Source organism: Paroedura picta, chromosome 5 (assembly GCF_049243985.1).
Source record: "Paroedura picta isolate Pp20150507F chromosome 5, Ppicta_v3.0, whole genome shotgun sequence".
NCBI lineage: Eukaryota > Metazoa > Chordata > Lepidosauria > Squamata > Gekkonidae > Paroedura > Paroedura picta.
In genome coordinates this window covers 46,243,410-46,254,017 of record NC_135373.1, presented here as the reverse complement: position 1 = coordinate 46,254,017, position 10,608 = coordinate 46,243,410, and the positions used below count along the sequence as shown (strand labels likewise).

The 10,608-nt window shown below is 44.6% G+C and overlaps 1 protein-coding gene across 4 annotated transcripts; it reads right to left on the bottom strand.

Moving 5' to 3' along the window:
• Positions 1-305: 305 nt before the first annotated feature.
• PDIK1L (PDLIM1 interacting kinase 1 like) lies at positions 306-10,221 on the bottom strand. 4 transcript variants are annotated; one of them, XM_077337672.1, is made up of 3 exons: positions 10,109-10,221; positions 5,883-6,184; positions 306-3,949 (listed from the first exon to the last, which is right to left on the bottom strand). In XM_077337672.1, the coding sequence occupies exons 2-3, from the start codon at positions 6,165-6,167 to the stop codon at positions 3,209-3,211; spliced, it is 1,026 nt and encodes a 341-aa protein (XP_077193787.1). In that variant the 5' UTR covers positions 6,168-6,184; positions 10,109-10,221; the 3' UTR covers positions 306-3,208. The 4 variants fall into 4 exon arrangements, with proteins under 4 accessions (XP_077193787.1, XP_077193784.1, XP_077193786.1 ...); XM_077337669.1 differs by lacking the exon at positions 10,109-10,221 and adding an exon at positions 9,057-9,197; XM_077337671.1 differs by lacking the exon at positions 10,109-10,221 and adding an exon at positions 8,770-9,023.
• Between the last annotated feature and the right edge of the window lie 387 nt (positions 10,222-10,608).

Below are 10,608 nucleotides of genomic sequence, written 5' to 3'. Positions count from 1 at the left end.
GAAAGCCTGAATTTTCCCACTAACACAGGCAGCCATCCAAGCTGCTGCAAGATTTCCCAAACTTCAGTAAAGCAGGCTTGTAAAAAATCTGAAGAAAGCCCCAGAGGTACACTAATGTGATAATGTGGGGAAGCTGGGAAAAACTCCACTTCTCAGAAGCATTGAACCCGGGGCAGATAATCTGTGTAGAAGCCATCAAAATTATATGAAAGTAGGCTAGTTCATGGAAATGGATTTAAAATTTATATCAAGACATTTAGCACATCACAATTAACAAAGAGTCCTCTCCTTCACACTCAAAGCGCTCCTTTTAATTCAAACTTTATTTTTTTTTAAAAAACCTCACAAACTCAATAAATTACACAATAATTTCCCCTCCCTGCTTTATAAATTCTTCACAAAATAGAGTTTACAATTTATAAGAGGAAAAAAAGTTCTCCTTTCTTTCTGAAGTGCTGATGAATATCTCAACTTTTGTGTCACGCTGGTGGATTGTTTTTGCAGCTGCTACAACAGTTCTGATTTTAGAGAGTTTACAAGATCTTGAAGCAAATACAAGCAACAAACAAGGGGGGAAACAACCACACACAGACCATGGGGACAAATATTCAGTGGATAATTAATAGAACAATCAACTTAGCAGTCAAGGCTGAGGGGCTAAGCACCATGGGAGGAAGAGTCCTGGAGTCCTCCCCAATTCTTTTCTTTTTTTAAAAAAGGAACCAGTGCACTTGCAGCGTTAACAGTTTTATGCTGTGATATACGTTTGCCAACAGTTTCTGCATTTGTATTTAAGAAGCACATGCAGTAATGGATCCAAATTCTGGATTCACTGACGGCTTGCAAGTGCCAAGTTGAAGCGCACAGTAAACCAGGCTAGTTCAGACACACCAGAAGGAGTTTCCGGCTTTCTCCAATCCTTGGTGGCCAAATTCCAATGCTTTTTTGAATGACCCAAATCTTAAGGAAACATTCACTTAATGGTTGGCAGGGGAACTACTAACACAAGAAGTCCACAGGAGTGCCTTCCTACTTGCAACGCAGCCTCTTCTCTAAAGGCACAGGTGGTAAAGAAGTGTTTATGGCCTCTGAACATTTACATGGTAACTGCACAGAAGTTAAGCTAAAGAATCACATTCTTAGCAGCACTGTTGGGGGAGGGGAAGGTATGTTGACTTAAACCAGCTGAAATTCAGTCCAAGCACATCTTTGCAACATCCTAGATCAACAAGGAGGCATTTCCTGAAATATATTCTTAGGCAAGATTTTCAGCCCCTGAGGGTTTCAAGCGAACAGTTCAGATCAAAAACTTTCATTTAAAGCAAGTGGATATATTTTGAGGCAGGGAAATAATGTTAAAGGCATCCTGCTTGACAGGGATATCCTTTAGCAATTAACCCACATTTTACATGTTTTACCCTTCAGATTCAAGCCATGCTGGAAATAAGGATATCAAAGTATATCTAGATCAAGTGCATTTCAAGAGGAGAACACATGTGTGCACAAAAGGTCAGTTTTGCTGTCTCATCTCGTAGCATCTCTTTTGCTGTCTGTGGCCTGTAATCCCAATATCAAACTCGGAAGCTACGTCAACTCAGTCAGTAAGTAGTTTTCAATCACAGCATGAATAAAAATTCTATGGCACTCCATGTCCATGGAAGTTCCCCATCTAGTCACATATCAGCATTTTTATCCAAGTTTTATCAAGCCCTGCACTAAAAAAAAAAAAAAGCCCTGCTTATGCTGCACTTAGAAAGCTGTGTAAAAAAGTACTTTTATGAAGAGTAGCTGTAAAACTGCACTGGGGAGGAGACAAAAGCAGCTCACTGAATGCTACAAAGTAAGAATGCCTTACTCTATGATTGATCTCCCCAAGCCTGATGATGGCCTATAGAAAGTAGCAGTAGCCTAGTAATCAAGATAGCTGGGGAGGAGGCATGCCTTGTACCGGCCCCATGTGGAATTGCTCTAAACCTTGCTTTCCATGCACAAGGCAAGCAGGACTCTGCTGAGCATTCTGATTCCATCACCTAATGTCTTGAAAAATGAAAATAAAATATGAACACTTCCACATCACGGCCAAAAAAAGAGCATTATCACTTTCTGCTAATAACCAATCCCCAAGATGGTCATCTTTTCTAACCAAGAAAAAAATTAGCTAAATGTGGATAATTGACTGAAGAACTAAACTTTCAGGATTCTTTTCTTTCCAAAACAAACAAGACAGATATGCTTTACTTAAAGCCACCAGTAAAAAGCTGGTGGAAGAAATTCTGCTAAAAGGAGAGATTAGCATCAGGGCAAGAAACAGCATATGGGAAATTTTCATAACTGCAAGGATTTTGCTGAAGACCCAGAGGCGACTCTTCTTTCTCATGATTTAGATTTTAAAAAATTAAATAAACGAAAACTTACCCTGAAGTCAAACTGCTGCTGAATATTATATTAAGAGATAGTTTTGCACAGAAGTTGTGGCCTAACATATAACCTACTTCTGTCACAAAATGAAGGAGTGCTTCATGACCTAACGTACTGGCACATGACTACTGGAATGTACTGTCAGACTATCTGTGAAGCCTTTGAAGCTAAGAAACTGAGTTAGATGCTACTTTATACTGAGGTTAGCATGTATTGAATCATTGCATTTTTCTTTCAACAAAAACAGCAGAGATTATAATTACGATTTATGGATGAACCACAGTCAGCCAAATCAGGTAATATAAATAATGGACATATTTTCTCCACATGGAATGGGCTGGGGACACACACACAATCACATTGACATAAATATGTACAAATTTTCACTCTACAAAGTCAAATGATTTGCATTACCAGCATGCAAGCCATTTCTTCCATGGGTGTTCCAAATTCTGTAATAAGAAATTGGAATGTTTGAAATACTCCATAATGTATTCCTAGAAAGCAATCTCCTAACTTTTCAATTTTCCAGATCATCTGGATAATATTACATCTGTACCTTGGAAATATCCAAATTGGAAATACATATGTATGGATGAATAGTCAGGAATAGCCTCTAAGTCAAGCACAGTTAAACCCCCTCCCTCAAACTAAACAACAGAAATGCAATGGATAATAAATACACTGAACCCTGACAGCTTGAATGTAGGTTGGTCTGGATTTCCCACACACACAAAATGTTGCACCATTGTTACAGATCCAACTCTGTGAAGAGGTCAAACTCCAGAGGTCACGTGTCCCAACTGCTGTCTTTGAAAGCAATTTTGACTAACCGGAGTTCTAATTCAAAAGCATCAGGGCGGTCTTGTGGATTAGCAGCAAGCATTTCCTTAATCAGTTGTTTCATACGAGCATTCATAGTCTTTTTCTTTACAGGAATGAGCAGTTCCATTTTCGGATTTTCCAGCAACGCTTCTCCAACAGGAACAATTTCGGTCCCTTGCTTCACATAACTCCCCAACAATTCTTTCTTTGTTTCTGTGTCTATGAAAGTGATCCTTTCCAGCATCGCCCAAATTATAATCCCTAAGGCAAAGATGTCTGCTTTGGCAGTGTAGTGACCTTCCCAAACTTCAGGGGCCATGTAGAAGTCTGTGCCACAAGCTGTAGAAAGAAAACATTTATTTACGTTCACGGGCTCTTCGGGGTTTTGTCCTGAAGCTGAACAAACCTTACTTAGCCCAAAATCGGCTACTTTCAAGGTGGGTTCCAAGTCACTGGCATCCATCCTGCTTTGAGAGATCAAGATGTTGTCAGGCTTGAGGTCACGGTGAATGATCTGGTTTTTGTGCAGGAAAGCCAGGGCACTGCTGAGCTGGAGCATAAAGCTGGTATTGGTCTTGCGGCTGGGCTTTCGGGACAGGAGGTATTCATTCATATCACCTCCATCACAGAAATCCATCACAAACCAAAGGTAGTAGGCGCTTCTGGGGTCAAAGGCAATTTCACCTTTCAAGGAGGTCTCTACAAGCTACAATATGAGAAGACATTTCATATAACTGTTTTTAAAAGGCATGATTCATGAAAGCAACTTTAACTGAGAAATCTGTGTTTTAATGAAAGATTTTTAATAATGCTATTTTGTTCTTTTAAATTTTCCTCTTAAAAGAGTAGGGTCAGCAGTATTTTCCAAAGAGGCATGGGTGGCAGGTACCTGCAGCAGCACTGCGTCTCACCCACTCAGCCAGCACCTTCAAGAGTTTCTGCTAACCTTAATTTAAGCCATCACTTCAACTTGTAAACCCACAAACCAGGATTCAGACCTACTGCAGCCCCATTTCTATGGTGTGAGGGACTCTGGAGACTTGTCAGCTCAGGCAGAACATCACATCTACTTCAAACCATGTTTTGATTTGCTAAACAAATGCAAACATGTTTCATACACACAAACTAACTTTCACTTAAAAAAGAACACTGAAGCTCAGTTCAGACATCATATGATTAAAGAAGTTTAACTATAATTTTGTGTGATTGCCTCAATTGCCCAACTGATCAAGTTCAAATGTATCAACAAACCTGCCTGTTATGCGAATATGCCTGGGGAAAACTTCCCTCTCTTTCTAATTAAATTAAAATGCTTCTGATTTAATCATTTCTGCTGCAATCCACAGTTTGTTATCACATCCAAGCAACAGACTATGGCTTGCTCATTTTCCTAGAAAACCAGCATCCCAAGCTAGGAGTTTCTAGATTCAAAACAAGATGAGGGTCCAAGCACAATGAAAGGGTGCCCATTTGCTGCCTCTCCTCTCTCCAACAACTTCAGCTGTAGGAAGCACAGTTAACAGGCTGTCAAACGTTCATTTAATCTTTGCTGATGAAGCCATATCTAATGAAACTGCACACACTGCCTATCTACATGGGTGAATGCTGTCAGGCTGTCTGAACAGAACATTCTACTGCTGTAACCCTTCTCACAGGCTGAACAGAAGTCACACAGCTACAGAAAATCAAGAGCGCTTGCTTTTGTTTTCATAGTTATTTTGACGTTCTCACAGTTATTTTGCAATGCTCACAGATTACTAGCTATTCTTCATCGGTGAGTGAAATGGAGATTGCTGAGCAACAGAAACTTGACATTTTCTGTAAAATTATAACAGAAAGGATTATGTGTATCTTTTCCATGAATGATTCTGTGAATACCGCTTTATTCAACGCCAATGGTTTGGCAGAGTTCTCATGTGGCTGTGTTTGGTTGCTGTGACACAGTTTACTAATGTCACAGGATTAACTTTTGCTTATATATTCCTACTGTTATGATAGTCAGTTCTTACTTTGACGAAGGGTGCTTGCACTCGAAAGCTCATGCCTTGAATAAATCTTTGTTGGTCTTAAAGGTGCTACTGGACTCCTATTTTATAATGATATTACTGTCGTGCTAAAATGATATTTTGAAATGTTGTGGAAGTGCAACTGTTGTCATCCCCATTTTAAGCTCCCACGCAATAATGTAGGATGATTTACTGCTTCTGAGAAACAGCAATTTCCAGCAGTGGCATCCTATACCCAGTTCCTCTTTTGAGCACGGATGTTTAGAAAAATAATGTGAGTTATAGTTGCAGACTTCTGTTTGTGCCTGCCAGAGTGACTTTGCTAAGATCAGATATTGATATTACTAGGTCCATCATTGGCCACTTTGGGAGGATTAAAAAAAATAAAAATAACTATTTAAAAATTCCAACATGCCATGGCATATCTCAGGTGCACCAATGGCACATCAATGCGCTGCAGCACACCAGTTAACAATCCCTGGTTTATCCTGTGAGAATGGCCTCAGTTGTAGAATACAAGAAGCGATTAAAGTGCTTTCAAAAACCTAATACTAGATGGTATCCTAGACCCTGCCAGTCTCCTCTTCTCCCAGTATTCTGTAAGTAAACAGCTTCCAACCATCCCTCCATTACCTGTAAATAAAGTGAGGAGCTGGACCCATGGGACATCTTCTGTACCATGCCGTCTTTTTGCAAGATGCATTCCTCCAGGTGGATGATGTTTGGGTGTTGGCTCTTGATGCTGCTAAGTGCCCAGAACTCACGGAGGGCTAGCTCTACATTCTCTGGAGCATGGCACCGAATCTTTTTCACTGCAACGCGTGCCGAAGTTTTTCTCACCACAGCTTCATATACCACACCATAGCTGCCACGGCCAACCTCCCGTATTAGGTCGTATTTTGGCTGGCTACTCACCATCTTCAAGGTCAAGGTGTCTAAAAAGAAAATAAGAGTACAAAGAACTAAGAAATCTGTGAATGATTTGCATCTTGTAAAAGATTAAAAGCCTTTCATTGGTTCTGTAGATATGTATTAAAAACATTTCTGTGTCACTTTACCACCTAAATAGGGTCCCCAACACAACAAATACCAAAACACTAAACTATAACATTAACACAACATCTTTAACCGCTCCTGTGGAGCGGATAAAATAAAGCCCTAAGGGCTATTGGGGAGGAGTTAGGGTGGGCTCTGTCCGTGGCTCCCGATTCACCCCTACGAGTGCCACTCTAGGGCCAAGATCTTCCTTGTCGACAAAGGACCACAACTGGCCACAGATAGGCACCCCAGTCACTACTGTCACCTATTTATCCAACAGGAAAACTACATCCAGGAGCATCTTCAAAGCTATGAGCCTCTAACTTTACTTAAATGTTGAAGAGCATGGGAGACAAGATGGAACTTTGCAGGACCCCACAGACCAGAGCCCAAAGGACGCAACAGCAGTCCCACAGCAGCACACTCTGAAACCTTCCTTCAAGGTAGGATCAAAACCACCGCAGAGCAGTAGCTCCCAGTCCCAACCCTGAAAGACAATCCAGAAGGATACTATGACTGATAGTATCGAAATCTGCCAAGAGGTCCAGAAAAATCAACAGAGTTTAATTCCTTGTGTCCATCTCCTGGTGCAGGTCACCCAACCAGGGCAACCCAGGTTGTTTCTGTCCCTTGACCATTCTAGACTGAAAAAGATCCAAACATGCTTTCATAATGGTTCACCTCTCTTCTCAATTTTGCCATGCTGTATTTCATAATGACAGTTGTTGCCCATACAATAGCACCAATGTACACATATATATATTGTAACAAAGAAGTAGGAGGGAAACTATAGAGAACAGGTGGTCATTTTCCATACAGCAGTGGACTTCCATATTTCCAGATACAGGACCCACCTTCAACCTCCAGGCAGCAGCATGGGACCCCTCAAGCTACAAGTACATGATAGGAAAGTCATATGACATCACAGCCATTCGCCATCACAGACGCATGACAGTGTTTCAGGTAGGCAGACATGTTACTCGGCAGTAGCAGAGCAAAATTTGTATATGACAAAGTGAGTTTTAACCATGAAAAATGTTAGCTTTTAAGGTTCTATTTGACTAAAGTTTTGTTCTGTGATGGGAAGAGGAAGAACAAGAGTTATAATTGCACTTGTTCAAACTTGGGCAAGCTGAGCAACAGGAAGTGTAATGTGCTGAGGAACAAGCCAGTGCATGTATGTATGGATATACAACTCCCCATAAAAGCTCTCCCTTGCCTTCTCTGTTCCCTTACCCAGCACAAATTGCCCTCAGCTGCTCCCCCACTCATGCCAGTTGATGTTCTTTGACCACATTAGTGGTACATAGCGCCAATGTCATCATCAACTTTTTTGAGGAGAGTCAGCTTCACAGTTCAAGCATGTAGATGTAGAACTGGAAACCTGAATGGCAGGAGTACACAGTGACTGTGTTATGTGTATGTGGGAGAGGGGTCTGCATATATTTTGGGGGTCTTGTGTACTTTGAAGGAAAGTTTTCCAGAACCCTCCTGCAAGGAACACAAAATGCAGTAAGACATCAAGAGGTGTGGTTCAGGTCCAGTACATAAGTCAAGGACCCCTTACCTTTAACACCCATAAAAGAATGGATTTAATTTTTTTTAATTGTATGGTGTATGTAGGGTAGCCAGGAGATCTGAGGATTGTCTGGCAGCCAGGCAAGGGTCATTTTTGTGGTTTGACATTGCCTGCCTTCGTATCATAACCTCTAATGTTTCTTGGAGGTCTCCCATCCAAATATTAGGGAGGATCAACTCTGTTTAGCTTCCAAGACAGGGCTTGCCTGGGCTATCCAGGTCACAGCATAAAAAAAGGAAACGTCAACATATGCACCTCCTGTGATCCACCCTCCTACAAGAACAGGAACTAGGGTCCAGTGAATCTAGGAGTGTACCTGATGCTGCAGCAGTGTTGAAGCTAAGCATTTCAGCCCTTTGTAGACTAAAGATCTTTGGGAACCCCCACAAAACAACTGGAGATTGTATTATAAAATGTATCATATCAAGAGGTCAGTCTTCTCTTGCACAAGTTGTTAGATACACAAGGTTGTTGCTGATGACTGCCTCCACAGCAACTTAAGACTGCAGTCCCACACACACACACATACACCCTTATGTGGAGGCAGTCCTAATAAGTACGGTGGGATTTACGCCTGAGTAAACATGCACAATCTTGAGTTGCCATTCTAGTCTTTCACCGGGTAGGACAGGTGTAAACAGTACAAACACATGTTCTGCCACACACTTTAGCTAAATATTCAGGGCTGACTAGGGGGCCTTACTGATAAGGTGACTCAGAAAAGCTTTTTTTGTCAGACAGCAACCACCACCACCACCACCCCCTCTCAGGCGTGTGATCCGCAGGTGAATCTCTTGCAGGACGAGAGGCTCAAACATCTGCCATCTGCTTCGCCACGCCACGGAAAGGCTCCTGCAGCACAGCAACCCTAAACTGGCCCCGGCGAACAGTCGGCGGCCGAACCTGGGTTTGTCGAGATGTCCCGCGTGAGTCGCCGTACGCACGCGAGTGACAATCGCCTCAGAACGCGGCGTCTTTCCAAACCCTCCGGGAGAAGGTGCGAGTCAGGCCGGGCCTCCTCGAGGACGAGCGGCCCAGGCCCAGGCCTCTCGCGGCGGCTTTCTCCTCAGGTAGGCCAGGCCGCGCAGCCATCGCCGCTTCCCCCGCCGGCCTGTCAAGGGGACCCCGCTGCCTCTTCACCCGCTGCGCCCCAGGCCTCGGCTGCACGACGGCCGCTATAGCTCTTTTACCTCAGAGTCGCCGCCGCTGCGTTCTCTCCTCCTGGCCGCCATTATCGGGCTCCCTTCCCCCCACTGACTTCTCCCTCTCTCTCTCTCTCTCTCTCTCTCCCGGTGCGCTGACACACCCCCTTCCCAGGCAGCTGACGCGCACGCGCAATCGAACGCTCCTTGACAGAGCGGCGCGCGCTCCGAACCCAGTGCCTCCTTCCCCGCCCGTCTGATTGGTTCCCGTTCGTGGCGTAACGGCATTCCCATTGGCTGGCGCCTTGTGCGTTTCTCTCCTTCGTTCATTCCCTTTCACCGTGAAGCAGGAGCGAATTCTCGAGCCCCGCGTGGACCGGAGGGGCGGAAGTGGCTGCTTGGGACTTTCCTTCCCCTGGTTGCTTTCGGGGAGCGGGGCAGTTATTTCTGCTATAGAGGGACGCGAGTTGCGATTATCATCATCAGTGCCTTGCTTTGCTCGAAGTGTCTTGTGTTGCTTTCTGCCGTGGAGATCGCCAGCGGCTCGTGGTATTAATTTGCATTATCATTCCCTGTGGCCGCTTTCTGCCACGAGGCTGCTGTGTTTTCCTATTGATTATTACTAGTATTGATTGACTACGGCGGTGACTGTCATGATTGCTCTGAGGTTTTTGTCCCGAGGGCGGTGTCGTTGTTTTGCAAGGCAAGTCGTGAATACCTGTGATACCTGTGATTGTAATTATTTTTTAAAATGTGCTTTAAATAAAAAAGCAACTACCGGGTGAAGGGGGGGGGGGAGTCAAGCGAAGCAGGCGGCGGCGCTTCACTGGTACCCGCGCGCGGCGGCAGCAGCGTTTGCCGTCCGAATAGGCTGCCCAGGGAGATGGTGCGGCAAGGGGCTGGATGCAGAGAGGGGCTCGTGCGGAGAGGCGCTCGGACTCTTTAGCACAGCCCCTCTCCGTCAACAACACCACGGCATGGGCGCGCGGAAGACAGGCAGGCAAAGAGCACGGCGGGGAACCCCGCAGCGGGCATCGTCCACCCACCCACCGACCGAGAGGTGCTCGGGGCTCTCCCGTCACCCTCGGCACGAGACCTACCACGACTGTCACCCAGAGGTCCGGCCGTCCCCGCTGGATCGCTGCGCGTTGCTCATGTTGGGGCGCCCTTCTGCTATTAGGAGGCTGCCGGCCTTTTAAAGAAAGAAAATGGAATCCTCTTAATTGAACCCCCTTGAAGAAAGAAGAGGGAGGGGGGATCGGGTTTTCCCGAAGGGGAGCAGCGCTCACTTGGCAAGGCCGGCCAGGGGACACCTTTTGTTACCCCCATGGTAGCAGGACATGTTTCTCTGGCTCCTGCAGGCACGTAAAGATTGCAATGGTGTGATAAGATCTTACTCACCCCAGAGGATGGAGGGCTGTTGGTATCTTCCCTTAAAGGGACACTGCCTCCAATGTGTAATTAGAGTGAAATCATTTATCCATAGGGAATGGCAGGGGGTGGGGGCCTGTGCTTTCTGAAGGAGAAGGTGGAGCTGTGCCAAGTTCTCTGCTAAGAAGGAGAGATTTCACCTGAAAATGGCTTGCTATGGCAACCAATG